Here is a 22,500-nt window from a genome sequence, read left to right on the forward strand (position 1 = left end):
ATTGCTCTGTTGTCTAGTTGGCAGCAGGTTAGAAACCTGACGTCTCTTCATGGTTATACAGCACCTTTCATATTGCTCTGTTGTCTAGTTGACAGCAGGTTAGAAACCTGACGTCTCTTCGTGGTTATACAGCACCTTTCATATTGCTCTGTTGTCTAGTTGACAGCAGGTTAGAAACCTGACGTCTCTTCGTGGTTATACAGCACCTTTCATATTGCTCTGTTGTCTAGTTGACAGCAGGTTAGAAACCTGACGTCTCTTCGTGGTTATACAGCACCTTTCATATTGATCTGTTGTCTAGTTGGCAGCAGGTTAGAAACCTGACGTCTCTTCATGGTTATACAGCACCTTTCATATTGCTCTGTTGTCTAGTTGGCAGCAGGTTAGAAACCTGACGTCTCTTCATGGTTATACAGCACCTTTCATATTGCTCTGTTGTCTAGTTGACAGCAGGTTAGAAACCTGACGTCTCTTCATGGTTATACAGCACCTTTCATATTGCTCTGTTGTCTAGTTGACAGCAGGTTAGAAACCTGACGTCTCTTCATGGTTATACAGCACCTTTCATATTGCTCTGTTGTCTAGTTGACAGCAGGTTAGAAACCTGGTTCTTCAGCACCTTTCATATTGCTCTGTTGTCTAGTTGACAGCAGGTTAGAAACCTGACGTCTCTTCATGGTTATACAGCACCTTTCATATTGCTCTGTTGTCTAGTTGGCAGCAGGTTAGAAACCTGACGTCTTTCATGGTTATACAGCACCTTTCATTTCATATTGCTCTGTTGTCTAGTTGGCAGCAGGTTAGAAACCTGACGTCTCTTCGTGGTTATACAGCACCTTTCATATTGCTCTGTTGTCTAGTTGACAGCAGGTTAGAAACCTGACGTCTCTTCATGGTTATACAGCACCTTTCATATTGCTCTGTTGTCTAGTTGACAGCAGGTTAGAAACCTGACGTCTCTTCATGGTTATACAGCACCTTTCATATTGCTCTGTTGTCTAGTTGGCAGCAGGTTAGAAACCTGACGTCTCTTCATGGTTATACAGCACCTTTCATATTGCTCTGTTGTCTAGTTGGCAGCAGGTTAGAAACCTGACGTCTCTTCATGGTTATACAGCACCTTTCATATTGCTCTGTTGTCTAGTTGACAGCAGGTTAGAAACCTGACGTCTCTTCATGGTTATACAGCACCTTTCATATTGCTCTGTTGTCTAGTTGACAGCAGGTTAGAAACCTGACGTCTCTTCATGGTTATACAGCACCTTTCATATTGCTCTGTTGTCTAGTTGGCAGCAGGTTAGAAACCTGACGTCTCTTCATGGTTATACAGCACCTTTCATATTGCTCTGTTGTCTAGTTGGCAGCAGGTTAGAAACCTGACGTCTCTTCATGGTTATACAGCACCTTTCATATTGATCTGTTGTCTAGTTGGCAGCAGGTTAGAAACCTGACGTCTCTTCATGGTTATACAGCACCTTTCATATTGATCTGTTGTCTGGTTGGCAGCAGGTTAGAAACCTGACGTCTCTTCATGGTTATACAGCACCTTTCATATTGCTCTGTTGTCTAGTTGGCAGCAGGTTAGAAACCTGACGTCTCTTCATGGTTATACAGCACCTTTCATATTGCTCTGTTGTCTAGTTGGCAGCAGGTTAGAAACCTGACGTCTCTTCATGGTTATACAGCACCTTTCATATTGCTCTGTTGTCTAGTTGGCAGCAGGTTAGAAACCTGACGTCTCTTCATGGTTATACAGCACCTTTCATATTGCTCTGTTGTCTAGTTGGCAGCAGGTTAGAAACCTGACGTCTCTTCATGGTTATACAGCACCTTTCATATTGCTCTGTTGTCTAGTTGGCAGCAGGTTAGAAACCTGACGGACGTCTCTTCATGGTTATACAGCACCTTTCATATTGCTCTGTTGTCTAGTTGACAGCAGGTTAGAAACCTGACGTCTCTTCATGGTTATACAGCACCTTTCATATTGCTCTGTTGTCTAGTTGACAGCAGGTTAGAAACCTGACGTCTCTTCATGGTTATACAGCACCTTTCATATTGCTCTGTTGTCTAGTTGGCAGCAGGTTAGAAACCTGACGTCTCTTCATGGTTATACAGCACCTTTCATATTGCTCTGTTGTCTAGTTGGCAGCAGGTTAGAAACCTGACGTCTCTTCATGGTTATACAGCACCTTTCATATTGCTCTGTTGTCTAGTTGGCAGCAGGTTAGAAACCTGACGTCTCTTCATGGTTATACAGCACCTTTCATATTGATCTGTTGTCTAGTTGGCAGCAGGTTAGAAACCTGACGTCTCTTCATGGTTATACAGCACCTTTCATATTGCTCTGTTGTCTAGTTGGCAGCAGGTTAGAAACCTGACGTCTCTTCATGGTTATACAGCACCTTTCATATTGCTCTGTTGTCTAGTTGGCAGCAGGTTAGAAACCTGACGTCTCTTCATGGTTATACAGCACCTTTCATATTGCTCTGTTGTCTAGTTGACAGCAGGTTAGAAACCTGACGTCTCTTCATGGTTATACAGCACCTTTCATATTGCTCTGTTGTCTAGTTGACAGCAGGTTAGAAACCTGACGTCTCTTCATGGTTATACAGCACCTTTCATATTGCTCTGTTGTCTAGTTGACAGCAGGTTAGAAACCTGACGTCTCTTCATGGTTATACAGCACCTTTCATATTGCTCTGTTGTCTAGTTGACAGCAGGTTAGAAACCTGACGTCTCTTCATGGTTATACAGCACCTTTCATATTGCTCTGTTGTCTAGTTGGCAGCAGGTTAGAAACCTGACGTCTCTTCATGGTTATACAGCACCTTTCATATTGCTCTGTTGTCTAGTTGACAGCAGGTTAGAAACCTGACGTCTCTTCATGGTTATACAGCACCTTTCATATTGCTCTGTTGTCTAGTTGACAGCAGGTTAGAAACCTGACGTCTCTTCATGGTTATACAGCACCTTTCATATTGCTCTGTTGTCTAGTTGGCAGCAGGTTAGAAACCTGACGCTCTTCATGGTTATACAGCACCTTTCATATTGCTCTGTTGTCTAGTTGGCAGCAGGTTAGAAACCTGACGTCTCTTCATGGTTATACAGCACCTTTCATATTGCTCTGTTGTCTAGTTGGCAGCAGGTTAGAAACCTGACGTCTCTTCATGGTTATACAGCACCTTTCATATTGCTCTGTTGTCTAGTTGACAGCAGGTTAGAAACCTGACGTCTCTTCATGGTTATACAGCACCTTTCATATTGCTCTGTTGTCTAGTTGACAGCAGGTTAGAAACCTGACGTCTCTTCATGGTTATACAGCACCTTTCATATTGCTCTGTTGTCTAGTTGGCAGCAGGTTAGAAACCTGACGTCTCTTCATGGTTATACAGCACCTTTCATATTGATCTGTTGTCTAGTTGACAGCAGGTTAGAAACCTGACGTCTCTTCATGGTTATACAGCACCTTTCATATTGCTCTGTTGTCTAGTTGGCAGCAGGTTAGAAACCTGACGTCTCTTCATGGTTATACAGCACCTTTCATATTGCTCTGTTGTCTGGTTGGCAGCAGGTTAGAAACCTGACGTCTCTTCATGGTTATACAGCACCTTTCATATTGCTCTGTTGTCTAGTTGGCAGCAGGTTAGAAACCTGACGTCTCTTCGTGGTTATACAGCACCTTTCATATTGATCTGTTGTCTAGTTGACAGCAGGTTAGAAACCTGACGTCTCTTCATGGTTATACAGCACCTTTCATATTGATCTGTTGTCTGGTTGGCAGCAGGTTAGAAACCTGACGTCTCTTCATGGTTATACAGCACCTTTCATATTGCTCTGTTGTCTAGTTGGCAGCAGGTTAGAAACCTGACGTCTCTTCATGGTTATACAGCACCTTTCATATTGCTCTGTTGTCTAGTTGGCAGCAGGTTAGAAACCTGACGTCTCTTCATGGTTATACAGCACCTTTCATATTGCTCTGTTGTCTAGTTGGCAGCAGGTTAGAAACCTGACGTCTCTTCATGGTTATACAGCACCTTTCATATTGCTCTGTTGTCTAGTTGACAGCAGGTTAGAAACCTGACGTCTCTTCATGGTTATACAGCACCTTTCATATTGCTCTGTTGTCTAGTTGACAGCAGGTTAGAAACCTGACGTCTCTTCATGGTTATACAGCACCTTTCATATTGCTCTGTTGTCTAGTTGGCAGCAGGTTAGAAACCTGACGTCTCTTCATGGTTATACAGCACCTTTCATATTGCTCTGTTGTCTAGTTGGCAGCAGGTTAGAAACCTGACGTCTCTTCATGGTTATACAGCACCTTTCATATTGCTCTGTTGTCTAGTTGAGGTTAGAAACAGCAGGTTAGAAACCTGACGTCTCTTCATGGTTATACAGCACCTTTCATATTGCTCTGTTGTCTAGTTGACAGCAGGTTAGAAACCTGACGTCTCTTCATGGTTATACAGCACCTTTCATATTGCTCTGTTGTCTGGTTGACAGCAGGTTAGAAACCTGACGTCTCTTCATGGTTATACAGCACCTTTCATATTGCTCTGTTGTCTAGTTGGCAGCAGGTTAGAAACCTGACGTCTCTTCATGGTTATACAGCACCTTTCATATTGCTCTGTTGTCTAGTTGACAGCAGGTTAGAAACCTGACGTCTCTTCATGGTTATACAGCACCTTTCATATTGCTCTGTTGTCTAGTTGACAGCAGGTTAGAAACCTGACGTCTCTTCATGGTTATACAGCACCTTTCATATTGCTCTGTTGTCTAGTTGGCAGCAGGTTAGAAACCTGACGTCTCTTCATGGTTATACAGCACCTTTCATATTGCTCTGTTGTCTAGTTGGCAGCAGGTTAGAAACCTGACGTCTCTTCATGGTTATACAGCACCTTTCATATTGCTCTGTTGTCTAGTTGGCAGCAGGTTAGAAACCTGACGTCTCTTCATGGTTATACAGCACCTTTCATATTGATCTGTTGTCTGGTTGGCAGCAGGTTAGAAACCTGACGTCTCTTCATGGTTATACAGCACCTTTCATATTGATCTGTTGTCTAGTTGACAGCAGGTTAGAAACCTGACGTCTCTTCATGGTTATACAGCACCTTTCATATTGATCTGTTGTCTAGTTGACAGCAGGTTAGAAACCTGACGTCTCTTCATGGTTATACAGCACCTTTCATATTGATCTGTTGTCTAGTTGGCAGCAGGTTAGAAACCTGACGTCTCTTCATGGTTATACAGCACCTTTCATATTGATCTGTTGTCTAGTTGACAGCAGGTTAGAAACCTGACGTCTCTTCATGGTTATACAGCACCTTTCATATTGATCTGTTGTCTAGTTGACAGCAGGTTAGAAACCTGACGTCTCTTCATGGTTATACAGCACCTTTCATATGTTGCTCTGTTGTCTAGTTGACAGCAGGTTAGAAACCTGACGTCTCTTCATGGTTATACAGCACCTTTCATATTGCTCTGTTGTCTGGTTGGCAGCAGGTTAGAAACCTGACGTCTCTTCATGGTTATACAGCACCTTTCATATTGCTCTGTTGTCTAGTTGACAGCAGGTTAGAAACCTGACGTCTCTTCATGGTTATACAGCACCTTTCATATTGATCTGTTGTCTAGTTGGCAGCAGGTTAGAAACCTGACGTCTCTTCATGGTTATACAGCACCTTTCATATTGATCTGTTGTCTAGTTGGCAGCAGGTTAGAAACCTGACGTCTCTTCATGGTTATACAGCACCTTTCATATTGATCTGTTGTCTAGTTGGCAGCAGGTTAGAAACCTGACGTCTCTTCATGGTTATACAGCACCTTTCATATTGATCTGTTGTCTGGTTGGCAGCAGGTTAGAAACCTGACGTCTCTTCATGGTTATACAGCACCTTTCATATTGATCTGTTGTCTAGTTGGCAGCAGGTTAGAAACCTGACGTCTCTTCATGGTTATACAGCACCTTTCATATTGATCTGTTGTCTAGTTGGCAGCAGGTTAGAAACCTGACGTCTCTTCATGGTTATACAGCACCTTTCATATTGCTCTGTTGTCTAGTTGGCAGCAGGTTAGAAACCTGACGTCTCTTCATGGTTATACAGCACCTTTCATATTGCTCTGTTGTCTAGTTGGCAGCAGGTTAGAAACCTGACGTCTCTTCATGGTTATACAGCACCTTTCACGTATGATTTGTTGTGCTGAGGTATCAAATCAAATCAAATTTGATTGGTCACATATACGTGTTTAGCAGATGTTAATGCGAGTCTAGCGAAATGCTTGTGCTTCTAGTTCCGAGTGCATTGATATCTAACAATATCTTACAATTTCACAACATATAACCAAAATACAAGTAAATCTAAGAAAGGAATGGATTAAGAATAGAGTTGAAGTCGGAAGTTTACATCCACTTAGGTTTGAGTCATTAAAACTCATTTTTCAACCACTCCACACATTTCTTGTTAACAAACTTTAGTTTTGGCAAGTTGGTTAAGACATCTACTTTGAGCATGACACAAGACATTTTTCAAACAATTGTTTACAGACATATTATTGCACTTATAATTCACTGTATCACAATTCTAGTGGGTCAAAAGTTTACATACACTAAGTTGACTGTGCCTATAAACAGCTTGGAAAATTCCAGAAAATGATGTAATGGCTTTAGAAGCTTCTGATTGGCTAATTGACATCATTTGAGTCAATTGGAGGTGTACCTGTGGATGTTTTTCAAGGCCTACCTTCAAACTGCCTCTTTCCTTGACATCATGGGAAAATCAAAATAAATCAGCCAAGACCTCAGAAAAAAATTGTAGACCTCCACAAGTCTGGTTCATCCTTGGGAGCAATTTCCAAATTCCTGAAGGTACCACGTTCATCTGTACAAACAATAGTACGGAAGTATAAACACCAGGGGACCATGCAGCCGTCATACCGCTCAGGAAGGAGACGCGTTCTGTCTCCAAGAGAAGAACGTGCATATCAATCCCTGAGCAACAGTAAATGATCTTGTGAAGATGCTGGAGGAAACAGGTACAAAGTATCTATATCCACAGTTAAACGAGTCTTATATCGACATAACCCGAAAGGCCGATCAGCAAGGAAGAAGCCACTGCTCCAAAACCACCATAAAAAAAGAAAGCCAGACTACGGTTTGCAACTTGCACATGGGGACAAAGAATGTACTTTTTTGGAGAAATGTCCTCTGGTCTGATGAAACAAAAATAGAACTGTTTGGTCATAATAACCATCGTTATGTTTGGAGGAAAAGGGGAGAGGCTTGCAAGCCAAAGAACACCATCCCAACCATGAAGCATGGGGGTGGCAGCATCATGTTGTGGGGGTGCTTTGCTGCTGGAGGGACTGGTGCACTTCACAAAATATATGGCATCATGAGGAAAGAAAATTATGTGGATATATTGAAGCAACATCTCAGTCATCTTCAGTCAGGAAGTTAAAGCTTGGTCGCAAATGGGTCTTCCAAAGGGAGAATGACCCCAAGCATACTTCCAAAGTTGTGACAAAAATGGCTTAAGGACAACAAAGTCAAGGTATTGGAGTGGCCATCACAAAGCCATGACCTCAATCAATAAGAAAATTGTGGGCAGAACTGAAAAAGCGTGTGCGAGCAAGGAGGCCTACAAACCTGACTCAGTTACACCTGCTCTGTCAGGAGGAAGGGGCCAAAATTCACACAACTTATTGTGAGAAGCTTGTGGAAGGCTACCCAAAATGTTTGACCCAAGTTAAACCATTTAAAGGCAATGCTACTAATACTAATTGAGTGTCTGTAAACTTCTGACCCACTGGGAATGTGATGAATGAAATAAAAGCTGAAAAAATCATTCTCTCTACTATTATTATAACATTTCACATTCTTAAAAAAAAGTGGTGATCCTAACTGACCTAAGACAGGGAATACTTACTAGGATTAAATGTCAGGAATTGTGAAAAACTGAGTTTAAATGTATTTGGCTAAGGTGTATGTAGACTTCAACTGCATGTCAGAGCGGCATTGGACTAAGATACAGTGGCATAGTATAGAGTACAGTATATACATATGAGATGGGTGATTAAATTATTTACACACAATTAAAGATACCTTACAATAGTATAGAGTACAGTTTACACATATGAGTGACATGCCATGATATCTTCTTATGGATGTCACAAAAAAACATAAGGCTTGTCTGGTCGAATTTAGCACTCCATACACTGAAGTCAGACAATGTATGATATATAGACTTGTCTTTATCTATAAATCCAATAAGCCAGAACTTTTATATACAGTACAGATCATTTCAGACATCACAGACAAACATAGAGTGTCAGGTATGCGTAAAATGGCTGTAAGGGAGTCAGGTGCAGGAGAGCCGATATTGGGTAGCCAACGGAGCCATTTATTAGGGCGAACCAAAAGCACACGGCAAAGTGAACACGAAGGAGGAACAGACGCTCTACCCGCGGGCGGGTGGTCGAAGACTGCCGGAAGCGGCGGGTGAATAACACGAAACAGAATAAACAATACCACACAAAGACATGAGGGAAACAGAGGGTTAAATACACAACACATAATGAGGGAAATGAGAACCAGGTGTGTGGGAAAACAAGACAAGACAAATGGAAAATGAAAAATGGATTGGCGATGTCGATGGCTAGAAGACCGGCAACATTGACTGCCAAGCACCGCCCCAACAAGGAGAGGCATTGACTTCGGCAGAAGTCGTTACATAATGGCTCTTGCAGTGTAGTTCACTGTGTCCCTGTTTGGAGTTAGGCACAATTTAAACCTTTGTGACCAGCTGTAGAGAATTACTCTATTAACGTAAGCATTAATGACATATGAGATCTGGATGGAACCAGTCTGCTTGGGCTGGGTTTTGCTGGCTAGTACCAAGATGCATATGTGATATGTCGTGGTGCAGCTGTGTAGTGGCACAAACTAACGATTAGTAGGAGAGCTGGAGGGATTGAGTGAGAGAAAGACGGAGAGAGGAAGGGACAGAGAATGATGGTAGGAGTGAAAACGTGGGGGAGTTTTGGGAGACTGAGAGAGAGGGAGAAGGATAGAGAGCGGGAGAGAGAGAATGAATGAGTGGGAGAAGAGAGGCATTAGCATAGAAGAACATTCATGAAAGCAAGCTAATTCACTATTTTGCTTTACTCTCACTGCAAACTCACAATGTTTACACTTACTTTTACCCCAAGGATACTGAGTGAATAACTATCTAGAGATGTCGGATCTTAATTTGAGACAATTTGCTACAGCAGGAAAATAATCCTGCAGCAACAGGAAATGTGAATTATTATGCAGATTATAATGAATGGACATGTTGTAGGGGTTGATACATTTTTCGTAGGAGGAAATCAAGACTGAAATTTATAAGTGGAAATTACAAACTTCAGAAGCCTTTTTAAAACCTCAGGAGTGTTCTCCTGCAACAGGGTGATCAAATTAAGATCCTACATCTGAAATAAAAACTAATGACGATTCCAATGGCAACGAGAACAGATTGACAACTGCTGAGAGGTCGGCCAGGTTTGAAACACAAAAATAGATGACACGTGTCACTGGCGTTAGGACTTTCTAAAGGAATATCTGCAATATGTCCCCAGCCTCTTGACTGATGGAAAATATATCCTATTATTGTTATTATCAAGATGTTGCACCGAGAAGATGGATAGTGAAGTAGAGCTTATTGGACCCTTGGTTCCTTGCCATGTTTTGGACCTATCGTCCACTATGTTCTCGGTCCAATCTTATGACTGTGGTAACATGAAGTCATTTGGAACAATAGAAGTCATTGAGGGACGTTATCCGAACGTTGTCCAAAACCATAGACACAGACCGCGGGAGGTTACTGGTTACGGTCCACTGAGGATAAAATGGTTATTTGATTATTTGAGTGTTTTGACTGGCATTGAGGTTGTAACTTTGTGGTTTTATGCGTTCAAACTGGAAGTGTATTGTAGAAAGAGCAGTTTGAATGTCACAATGGTCTCCGCATTCAAAATACGAATGAATTGTCTGGCTGTGTTTATGGACCTAAATGTCAAATGTACTGTAGAAGTCAAGGTCATTGTTTGTTCAGTGGTTTGGATAGATAGAGAAAAAATATTCTGTATGCTTTGGCAGTGAAACCAATTTGAGATTATGTTGACTGAGTTTAATACTAATTTCCTATTTTAAAGGACATTATGAAGTAGATTAAACCCACTGGACAAAAACGGGTTGAATCAACTTTGTTTCCACGTCATTTCAACAAAACAATTTAATGTGATGACGTTGAACCAACGTGGAAAACTGATTGGATTTGCAAAAAGTCATCAACGTAAAAGGAATTTTGTCCTTTTTTCACCAAAATAACATGGTGAAATGTTTTGTTGTTTTCGGATTTAATTCACATCAGTTGACATGTCAACCAAATGTAAATCCTAACTAGACGTTGAACTGGTCATCTGTGCCCAGTGGAAAGACACCAGAGGTGTAATGCCAAGATTTATGTTGTCCTTCCTGACGTTGTACTTCATGTCTTTCACGTCCTAAAATGGACACCGTACAATGGACCCCCTATTAGGAAGTGTGAAGGGAAACAACACAATGTATATAGCCCTGTCTAAACATATGCATAGAAGACTGCAAGACAATACATCCAATCCGAGTCAACGGCAGTCTGTTACATTGGCTGGAATTAATTCCCCCCTTTTGACCCGATAAATTATTAGCCAAATAACAGCTCTGTCCCCACCACAGTCCAGACCTGGGTTCAAATACTACTCTAAATGACTTCAACTACTTTATCTGTGCTTAATTGAGTTTGACTGGCTTAATGGAACCAGCAGAATAGCCTCAAAACTGTAAACCCTGCCCATCTTGCAGTTACAGCAAACACTCAAAAGTATTTGAAAAATTGTGAATAGTACTTGAACCCAGACCTGCCACGGTCTGGTTGGAGCAGTCGAGCAGGAGGAAAACTGACTGAGAGGGGCTTTGATATAAGAACCTTATGATGGAGTTATTCATCTATTAATGCTTAGGCCCCGACCACTGATTGGTTGAGAGATGCTGAATTTTGCTGATGACCTAAGGGACCAGGGCTTCTGGGGCTTTTGTGACTTATGGAGAGCGTTTGTGCCTGGGCTTTTGTTTTGGAGCCATGTGGCGTGTGTCGCCTCAAAAAAGGCTGTTGATCTTTCCAGGCTGGGGGTTCGAAATCGACCTCGGCGAGGCGAGGGAGCGACTGGCCCAAAGCCAGGGAGTATCAGGGTATACGGCACCATCCCAAACATCCCTCAAACCCTCCCTCGCTGCCTCTCTCTCTCTCCACTCCATCTCTTTTCTTTCTCTCTTTCTATCCACTCACTCACTGTATCCCTCTCTCTTTCTCTCTCACTCAATCACTCTCTCTATTTCTATCCTTACCTCTCTCAACCCCCTCTCTCTCTCTCCACCTCTCTCCATCCCTCTTTATCTCTCCATCACTTAGTCTCCGGGAAACCTCAAACATGGGCACTCTCCTCCCCATCCTTATGAGTCTCTCCCCATCCATCCCCGCCTGTCTCAGCTGTGCAGCTCTACTTCTAAAAGAACACAGCTGTGAGCTGCTCTCCTTCCCCCCTACTCCACTTCTCCTCTCCTCCTTTCAGTCGTGTCCCAATCCTCCACTCCCATCAGTCTCTCACATCTTGTGAATCCCTGAGAGTTTGTGAATAAAGCCGAGAGAGAGAGAGAGAGAGAGAGAGAGAGAGAGAGAGAGAGAGAGAGAGAGAGAGAGAGAGAGAGAGAGAGAGAGAGAGAGAGAGAGAGAGAGAGAGAGAGAGAGAGAGAGAGAGAGAGAGAGAGAGAGAGAGAGAGAGAGAGAGAGAGAGAGAGAAATAAGCCAGACGTATAACTGTGCAAATCCCATCTCTGACTAGAATACTATAATACTTAATATAAAATGATGTAGTAAACTGTAGAATACTATACTACACACTGTAGAATCCCTCTATCATGTGTAGTACTTAATATAGAATGTTGTAGTAAATACAACAGTATTATCCACAAGAAACACACTGTAGCAAACACTACAGAAATCCACAAAAACACTACAGTCTGCAAAAACACTACACTTTTCAAACTATACTATTTAATTTGCATATACCCTGCCCATTCCCCTCCCCCATATCACAATATATGCCACCCATAAGTAAGAAACCTACATGCCACATAAAGACCATATATTGTGTTCCCTAAAGGTTATAGAAAAGAGCAGAAGTTCTGGACTATTTTTTTCAGGCCTCCGTGTTATCTACAGCTACTGGACAAGGTCCTCTTTTAGTGTTTCTCCAGTAGGTTTCCTCGAGGAGAAAGCCTCCACTAGCCTCCACTTATATGTCAAAGATAATAAAACAAGAACAAAATAGTAAATACGACAGTAATGTCCCCAAAAACCCTACAGTAATTACTACAGTATACTACAGTCCACAAAATAACTACAATAAATACTACAGTATACGACAATCCGTCAAAACACTACATTGATTACTATAGTATATACTACAGTTATTTTACTATAGTATTTATACTATAGTTAACTGTAAATACTACTGTATACTACAGTAAATACTATAGTATTTTTTAATGTGGAAAGCTAGCAAAGCCACTAAGCCAGCCAGCCTATCCCTCTCCTTCTTCTCCCTCTCCTTCCTCCTCTTCCCCGTACACACACAGCATTAGTAGCCTGCTAGCTTCACTGCCATTCCCAATCAAACGCTCAGAGAAAGAGGCCAAACTCCCCCCTCCCCTCCCCCATTTTGTATATTTGTTGGTTTAGCCCAACAGGTGCTGCGTTTGGTTCTCAATTGAATGTGTTTGGAATTTTAATATGTTTTTTTTTCTCTCTCTCCCCTAGTGTATTGACTACAGCTGCCTCGCTCTGTGTCCCCATTACAGTTAGTTACCTTAACAAGGTTAGATTGGGATGGCCTGTGTGTGTGTGTGTGTGTGTGTGTGTGTGTGTGTGTGTGTGTGTGTGTGTGTGTGTGTGTGTGTGTGTGTGTGTGTGTGTGTGTGTGTGTGTGTGTGTGTGTGTGTGTGTGTGTGTGTGTGTGTGTGTGTGTGTGTGTGTGTGTGTGTGTGTGTGTGTGTGTGTGAGTGTGTGCGAGGTCAGAGTGCCCACTTTGTTTGAAACGTCTTTCAGAGAGCTGCAATTGCAAATCTGTGCCCTCGGCCAATCGGCCAATGAGAACGCACATCTGTGGGCAGCCTATCTGAAAAGGACCAATGGGGACAAAGGAGTTTGTCTCTAGCTGAAATAGCAGGTGCACCATGATGAGTGGGCAGCAGCTGGTGCAGTTACACACATACACTCACACACACACACACACACACACACAAACATACACAAACACACACTCCACTTTATCAGCATAAGCACAGCGTCCTTCCCTCTTTTATCTTCCCTCTCATATTCCCCTCCCTCTCTCTCTCTAGGGGCACAAAGTAAACATGCACTGCCGTTTAGAACTGGTCGACAGAGACCTCCTTTCATGAAGAATTGGGCCAAAGCCTAACATCTTGAAACTGTGTTCATAAATGTCAACATTCAGCTCGGCAGAAAAAAATTATCCTTGTCAAATCTCATAGTACATCTTCATGATGGTTGCTGTATTTGTTATAGTGTAAGACTAGCTCTTGGCCACGGTAATAGCAAGTTCCTCTACTAACACATTTTTTTTTCCTAAGTAGAGGATCGTATGAACACTCTGGACCAGAGCTAGTGTAAGACCAGGTCATGAGAGAGAGGGAGAGGGAGAGGGAGAGGGAGAGGGAGAGGGAGAGGGAGAGAGAGAGAGAGAGAGGAGAAAATAAATATAAATAAATAATATCATGCCTCCCTCATGTCTCTGGGGTCCTCAGCTATTCCTCATCATTCCAAACGTCTATCCCTAATCCAATTCAGGACAGAGCTCTGCAGTAATGAAAGACAGCCACATGCCACTCTCGGCTCCGTTTGATGATGTCATGATGCCATTCTCAAAGACCCTGGTGATTTGATTTGAGTGAACCTAGAGCAGGGATGGGCAACTTTGATGGGGGTGGGGCCACAAAAAAACAGAACTCATCATGAGGCGCCGCATCCATACCCCCCCGCCGACATGGGTTTATTGAGTGACTGCTGATTCACAACCACATTTCTAAATTGCACCCTGCAATCTATTATTCTAACTCATTATGGGTTATTGTGTTATTATTAAGGAATCATTCAATTAAATGTATTTCTAAAGCCCTTTTTACATCAGCGGATGTCACAAAGTGCTTTTCAGAAACCCAGCCTAAAACTCTAAACAGCAATGCAGATGTAGAAGCACGGTGGCTAGGAAAAACTCCCTAAAAAGGCAGGAACCTAGGAAGAAACTTAGAGAGGAACCAGGCTCTGAGGGGTGGCCAGTCCTCTTCTGGCTGTGCCAGGTGGATATTATAAGAATACATGGCCATTTAAAGCCAGATTGTTCAAACGTTCATAAATGACCAGCAGGGTCAAATAATGATCACAGTGATTGTAGAGGTTGCGACAGGTCAGTACCTCAGGAGTAAATGTCAGTTGGCTTTTCATAGCCGAGCATTCAGAGGTCGAGACAGAAGGTGCGGTAGAGAGAGAGAGCGAGTCGAAAACAGCAGGGCCGGGACAAGGTAGCAAGTCTGGTGAACAGTTGAAACTGGAGCAGCAGCCCGACCAGGTGGACTGGGGAGAGCCAGGAGTCATCAGGGCAGGTAGTCCTGAGGCATGATCCTAGGCCTCAGGTCCTCCAGGAGGGGAGAGAGAGGGAGAGAGAGGCAGCATACTTACATTCATACAGGACACCAGATAAGACAGGAGAATTACACCAGATATACCAGACTGACCCTAGTCCCCCGGCACATAGACTATTGCAGCATAGATACTGGAGACTGAGACAGGGGGGGTCGGGGGACACTGTGGCCCCGTCTGACGACACCCCTGGACAGGGCCAACCCATCCACTTTCCCAAAGCACAGCCCCCACACCACTAGAGGGATATCAACAGATCACCAACTTATTACCCTGAGACCAGGCTAAGTACAGCCCACGAAGAGCTCCTCCACCGCACGAGCCCGAGGGGGTGCAAAACCAAACAGGAAGATCACATCTGTGACTCAACCCACTCAAGTGACACACCCCTCCTAGGGACGGCATGGAAGAGCACTAGTAAGCCAGTGACTAAGCCCCTGTAATAGGGTCAGAGGCAGAGAATCCCAGTGGGGAGAGGGGAGCCGGCCAGGCCTTGCCGTTCACCTTCGCACCCCTGGGCCAGACTTCACTCAATCATAGGACCTACTGAAGAGATGAGTCTTCAATAAAGACTTAAAGGTCGAGACAGAGTCTGCGTCTCTCACATGGATAGGCAGACCATTCCAGAAACATGTAGATCTACAGGAGAAAACGCTGCCTCCAGCTATTTGCTAGAAATTCTAGGGACAAAAAGGAGGCCTGAGTCTCGGAGAGATACTGTAGGTAGGAGTGTCATTTCTCTTTGCTTATTTGAACTGTTCTTGACATAATATGGACTTGGTCTTTTATCAAATAGGTCTATCTTCTGTATGCTAACCCTACCTTGTCACAACACAACTGATTGGCTCAAATACATTAATAAGGATAGAAATTCCACAAATTAACTTTTAACAAGGCACACCTGTTATTTGAAATGCATTCCAAAAAAATACCAAAAACATTGTCTGAAGTCAGTCCTTAGTTGTCTCATATCTGTTTGGGATTATTATTTTGGATGAAGTCTATTTTGTATTGCTTTTAAATCTTTTAAATTAATTGTTTATCTTATTAACACTTTGTTCTAGCTAGCTATTTGTGTAGGTAGCTATCAAGTAAACACAATGATATAGTGCATTCCATTCTACCTCATGAAACTGGTTGAGAGAATGCCAAAAGTGTGCAATGCTTTCATCAAGGAAAAGGGTGGTTACTTTGATAATATTTTTGGTTACTGCATGATTCCATATGTGTTGCTTCACAGTTGTGATGTATTCACTATTATTCTACAATGTAGAAAAAATTGTAAAAAAATAAAGAAACCCTTGAATCAGCAGGTGTGTCCAAACTTTTGACTTTGTACTGTATATTTCTTTATTTTTGGTCTGCGGGCCCCAGTTGCCCATCCCTGGTCTAGAGAGTGAGAGTCGTCCAGCATTGGAATCAGGGCTGGCATTGGGGATGTTAGAAGTTAGTATGCCTGATCTACGCACATGCGATCACGCACACATACTCCCACCGCCAAGGGAGAATCCCTTTCCTTCCCCAATCATTTGGCTTAAGTATGTTGCAAAGTGCTACGATTTGTCTCCTCGCCTCGTTAGGAAATACTTCATTGAAGGTAGCCTCTCTGCATTCGACTGTTTGGGAAATGAAAAGTTTAATGAAATAGAAATAGATTTTGATAATTGTATTCATTTACGTAGCCGGTCTGCGGCATCCACTAAGTGCCTATTGGACGCTACAGTAGGAGAGGACAGAGGAAGTAGGAAGCATCAGATTAAATAAAGAGCTAGCGGTAGTCATCTGTCTCTCTGCTAGCCTCGGGCACTAACAGTGTTAACTGCACTGTGTGCTTTTTGGGCTGTTGGTTTAATGGTCGATTAGCAGTCACTGAGATTTTTCAAGGCACTCTTCCATCCATGTTATACTCCCAACAAAGATCAAATAGAACAATTAAAGTCCCGTAGTCTCGTGATACATTAATACCGTCAGTTTCCAGAGCAGTCTGTGCATTAGCCGCTAATGCTAATTGACACTTGACATGACTTTGAGGCAAACTGGGCTGGCATCTTGGATTTAAAGGCGGGAACTGATCAAAGGGATGGCAGTTGGAGGATGAGCTACGTTGAATCAGCACTGCCAAACAGGAGGATCACACACTGTAAGGTGTCTTTGTCCTCTGGTCTTTTGATAGACTAAATGAGCACCTATAACCCTAATGATGTCCTCTGGCAGTCACACACAGTGTAGTATGCAACGGTAGCCGGTGTGGCTCAGTTGGTAGAGTGTGGCGCTTACAACAACAGCGTTGTCGGTTCGATTCCCACTGGGAGGAAGTGGGAAAATGTATGTATACTACTCTATGTCACTCTGGATAAGAGCTCTAGCTAAATAACTCAAATGTAAAATTAGTATAGGATGTCAGTTGTTGCCTTTTAGTCGACCACAGAAATATTCCCTTACGGTGCCTCTTTGAAATGATTTAGTGAAGTTTGATTGAATGATCTGGTATTGGGTAAGAGTTGGAGCTGGTTCCTGGATCCTGGTTTGACTCTAACATTTATTGCAGCCAGCACAAAAACAGAAACCTCGCTTTTTCCCCTGTACAATCTGGACATAATCTTCTTAGTGAACAACAAGAAAGACGAAGGTCTGATAATCTCGCCGGCTTGGTCAGCCTGACAGGTCGCAACCGGTTCTCAATTAGACTTTCCTCACCGCATTAGACAGCATAGGTTCTCTGGCCGTTGTTAACACATTTACACGTCATACCGTTCCTCACATTGAAGTGGAAAAGGAATGTACACCAAAATTCCAAATAGCTCACAAATGGACAGCAGAGCCTTTTCTGGCACACATTCAAATGCCCTACATTGCCTTGCCAGCCATTAACATTTGTACGGTGTCCATATTAGGACAAAATACATTTAAATGGTTTCCGAGTGGAAGATAATCCCACTCTGGCCAGGGTCCCTTTCAGCCCTTTCAGATGGGACAGGCTAAGAGAGTTTAGCTTTCTGTGGTTTCACTGCTGTTATTAGCAGACAAACACACACACACGCTCAGGCCGGCTGTCTGGCAGGCCTCATGAGAGTAGTAATTAAGGGGTGAGAGGTTTATCTATGTCCAGAGCTGGCCCTGGCCTCTAAAAGGCTTTCTGGGACAGGCCTCAGAGGGAGCAGGGGGTGAAATGGGCCTGGCTGCAGACTAGAGCTCTCCCGGGAGGACTGGTAGATGCTGGCTTTTATCCTCTCTCTCCCTCTCTCTCTCTCTCCCTCTCTTTCTTTCTGTCAGTCTGTCGCTCCCTCGCTCCGAAATGATGGGGTCTCCTATCTCAAAAGAGGGGGTCACTCGCTGTCATTTTCTGGTGGTCCCGCTTTCTCTCTGTCTCGTTCTCTCTCTCTCTGAGTGATGGGCTCTCTCCCTATCTTCTGCCCTCTCAGAGGTGGTGGTCAACAATGTCATTTTCTTTCTCTTGCCCTCCCCCTGCTTACCTTGCTATCCATCTCCCCAATCTCTCTCTCTGTCCATCAACAAAGGTGGTCAGTCTCGTCACTCATTTTCCTTATCCACTTACAACCCTCTGAGCAATGACAGTCCCTCTTCTTTGTCCCTCCCTTCCCCTCTCCCCCCTCCCTCTCTCCCTCTCTCCCCTCCCTCTCTCCCTCTCTCCCTCCTCTCCCTTTTTCTCTCTCTGTCTGAGATCATTAGTCACAACGAAAATGAGAGTTTCTATTGGAGAAATGCAGGTACTGTAGGTGCCTCCCCGTTTTGTTACGTTTGCTTCCATTTGGGTTCTGTTCCGCTCCTATTGAAAACACCCCAGGGCTAATTCTCCCAGTGCTGGGCTGATGGGGAGTGTGTGGGAGGGGGGTGCACATTTAGAGACCTTATTTTCAGGCAGGCAGCTGCCCAGCAGGGTTGGGTGGGGAGGGGGGAGACTATAAGAAGGGCATTCTCTCTCTCTCTCTGTGTGTGTGTGTGTGTGTGTGTGTGTGTGTGTGTGTGTGTGTGTGTGTGTGTGTGTGTGTGTGTGTGTGTGTGTGTGTGTGTGTGTGTGTGTGATATAAATGGTGTGTGTAGAAGGATGATACTGTACTACTACCTGTCCTACTGTGCAAAGGGGGACATGTGTTGGCAGATATAAATGGCTCACTGTAGAAGGATGATACTGTACTATACCCTGCTGGAAATGCAGAAGGAGGGAGCTCACACACACACACACACACACACACACACACACACACACACACACACACACACACACACTGCCTCACAAACACAAATTTCTTTAACAGTATCATCCAAGGCTGGTTAATTAAGCACTTTGTCCTCCTCATGTGAAAGGAGCTGATTCTGCTCCCTACTGATATTAAAGCACTCAACCAAATCTGTAATTTTTAAAATTTAATTTAGCTTTAAACAAGCGAAATGACACATTCCTCTGCTGCTGTACCAGCTAATTAGCTATATCCTACATCTTGTACTAGTTAATAACATCCGCCAATTTAGGCCTTTTCTTTCGTGCTTGGCTTGTGTCTCTCTTCCTTTTATTCTCTCTCTCTCTTCCTCTCTGCTTCTCTCTCTTTTAAATTCAAGGAATATTCCAAGTTTGGCAAAACAATACATTGCGACAGAAACGGCTGTATGAACTGTCAAATAATTTGAACACTAACAAATGACAACACAACAACACTACAGTATTATTATTAGTTGACTCTCTCTCATTTTATCTCTCTTTGTCTCTTTCTCAGAAATAATGGTCTCTCTTTCTCTTTATATTTCAGCACAATTTACAATGATTATAGAAACCAAAATTCTCTCTCTCTCTCTCTCTCTCTCTCTTCTTCTTTTCTTCCAGAGAGTGAGATGGTCCCTCCCGACTTCCTCCGTCCCCGCTCCTTCACCACCGTACGCTCCTCCTCTCTCCGCCGCGAGGCAGATGAATCCCGCCTCTCTGTCAGCCTCTGTGACCTCAACCTGCAGGAAGTGAACGGCTCTGGCCCAGCCCACCCACATAACCACGCCCATCTCCACCTGGCCCCTCCCTCCGCCTCCTGCCCCATCCCCCAGAACTCCCTCAACACCCAGCAGTCCTCTGTCCTCCCACACTCCCTCGAAAGCGACCTCCATTTCCACGCCCTCCGCGGTGCCCACATCAAGACGCTCGACGAGCAGACAGTGGCGAGATCCGAGCATGCCAGAGAGGAGCGAACGCTTGTCTTCACTGACCGGCCACTGCGTACCGGTGAGACCGTGTTTATCAAGGTGACCAAGTCGAGCCCAGCTAGGTCGGGATCGCTGTCCTATGGCGTGACATCATGCGACCCCGCCGTTCTGCGCCCTAGCGACCTGCCCTACAACCCGGAGGCCTTAGTCGACCGCAAGGAATTCTGGGCTGTGTGCCGAGTGCCCACACTGCTCCAGAGCAGTGATATACTGGGCTTCCTGGTCAACCAGGAAGGGGAGGTGATCTTGAGCCACAATGGCACCAATGCGGGGATGCAAGTGTGTGTGGACAACTCCCGGCCCCTGTGGATGTTCTTCGGTCTGCATGGAGCCGTCACTCAACTCAGGATACTGGGTAAGTCAGTATGACTGTTATGCTATACAGGTAACTGCCAAAATAAAGGAAACACGTATGGTGGCCCAACGGCCTATTAAGACAAGTTAGGTTAGTGTTTCCTTTAATTTGGCAGTTACGTGCACTTAGAGTACTTCTCTCTACTATTACTTGTATGCTCTATGTGGGGCCAGGAGTTTTTCCTATTTATGTTACCTGACTAGGGAAAACTCCAGGCCCTAGCTATGGACTGTAGCGGCTAGGGGACTTTTCCTGAACGGGTCACATGGTCAGGTACTGGCCTTAAATGCTACAGTGTCTACAGTACTACAGGCTCTAGGAGGATGGAATCTGACATGGTGTAAACTTTTTCATTTATCCATTTATGATCGATCGTCAGTCAGGGATTTAGTAACAAGGGCCCCACCCGCATCACAGAGCTCAGAGGTGTGCACTTATGTCATGTGCTTCAATACAGCGCCTTGACACAGGAAGTCAGATCCAAATGCACTTCCAGAGGTATTAATGGAGAGCAAAGTAGACGCTGTCTCACGACCTGCCACGATAATAACAGGAAGAGAGGGAACAAGTGAAAGGAGGAGTGTGGGAGCCAGACCCTGCAACCTAGCGGCAACAACACGTCTTCTCCTGTCTGTATGGTGTGTATGTGTGTGTGTGTTTGCATGTGTGTGTATGTGCTTGCGACCTACTCACAGCGGGGGAAACATGTCTTCGCTGCGGGACACACGCTACCTCTCAGCAGTATGCCGAGAACCCCCATGCTTGATTACACACTCTAAATACAGATAATGAACATGAAGTGGGAAAGATAAGTGGGTGAGCGGGAGGCCTTACGCTTCATTTCCAATATGCCAAACATACTTTATTTCTGCTGTGGCAGGCAGGTGTGCCTAAAGTAGCTACAACTGTGCTTTTAGACTGTTTTGAGAGGTGAATTGCTGAGCTCTTTATACTTATTTACTTACAGATGTAGAATCTTAATTTGAGCCAGTTTGCTACGCAGGAAAATAATCCTGCAGCAACAGGAAATGTGAATTATTACGTGGGTTATACTACAGAGAAAATCTAGTGTGAAATGTCAAAGTGGAAATGACAAACTTCAGAAACCTTTTTAAAACTCAAACCTCCTGCAACAGGGTGATCAAATGTAGATCCTACACCTATAGGCCCCCTATCAAGCCAACTGGTGCACAAGGTCCCTCTTTACATAGTCTGTGAAAAGGGCAGACAAATGGTCTAAATGAAAAAACAGCGAATGTTCACTCCTATATCCTTCTATGACACAATGGCTTTTTGTATTGAGCCATAATTTAATGCAAATTTAAATTTGGCAGAGCGTTTCGTAGATTGGAAAAGCGGAAATTAAAAAATGACATCTTTGTTAGGTGTATCATGTAGAAAGACAGGTAAGGTTGAAGGCCTGTCTTATTTTAACAGTTCAATTACGAAGCTACACAACCAAATCAGGCACAACCTCATCACCGTGTCATCATTGTTTTGCTTCTTCGGACGAATCAAGCTCCGTCTAAATATATCCCTCTCAGTGAGGTAAGGGAGGGAGGGAGGGAGGGAGGGAGAGGGAGGGAGAGGGAGAGAGAGAGAGGGAGGGAGAGGGGGAGAGGGAGGGAGGGAGGGAGGGAGGGAGGGAGGGAGGGAGGGAGGGAGGGAGGGGAGAGGGAGGGAGGGAGAGGGAGGGAGGGAGGGAGGGAGGGAGGGAGGGAGAGAGGGAGGGAGGGAGGGAGGGAGAGAGGGAGGGAGGGAGGGAGGGGGAGAGAGAGAGTTAAATAAACTACACCTTACTGTGCTGATATAATGTGGACATGGTATTTTCATTAAGTGCTGCTTGTTTGCTCACCTGTAACTTGCCCTCATAATAACACGCTTATTCTCCATGCAGCCATGGAGGTCACAGCAGTTAGCGAGGCATCGACATGCCCTCATGCCGCCCTGTTAGCACTGTTCTCATTATATTACATTACACAGCCGCCATTTTTGGATCTGGTCTGCTCCATTAGGCACTCTGGAGACACACAGGGAGGTGGCTGACAGCGCGATCAATGAAAGCCACATCAATACATTACACTTAGGGCTGCAGCGCACACTGCACACTGTCTGAGGCTGGAATGTGGCTCTGGGGTATTGATAGAT

General features: G+C 44.1%; 1 protein-coding gene across 1 annotated transcript in view; it reads left to right on the plus strand.

The window, feature by feature from the left end:
* LOC118380439 (E3 ubiquitin-protein ligase NEURL1-like) overlaps positions 1–22,500 on the plus strand; it is a 64,670-nt gene that overhangs the window by 25,226 nt on the left and 16,944 nt on the right. The window contains exon 4 of the mRNA XM_052527786.1: positions 19,630–20,352. Within this exon, the coding sequence (XP_052383746.1) occupies positions 19,630–20,352 (723 nt within the window). The remainder of the gene's footprint in view (positions 1–19,629; positions 20,353–22,500) is intronic.

Source organism: Oncorhynchus keta, chromosome 10, assembly GCF_023373465.1.
Source record: "Oncorhynchus keta strain PuntledgeMale-10-30-2019 chromosome 10, Oket_V2, whole genome shotgun sequence".
Taxonomy (NCBI): domain Eukaryota; kingdom Metazoa; phylum Chordata; class Actinopteri; order Salmoniformes; family Salmonidae; genus Oncorhynchus; species Oncorhynchus keta.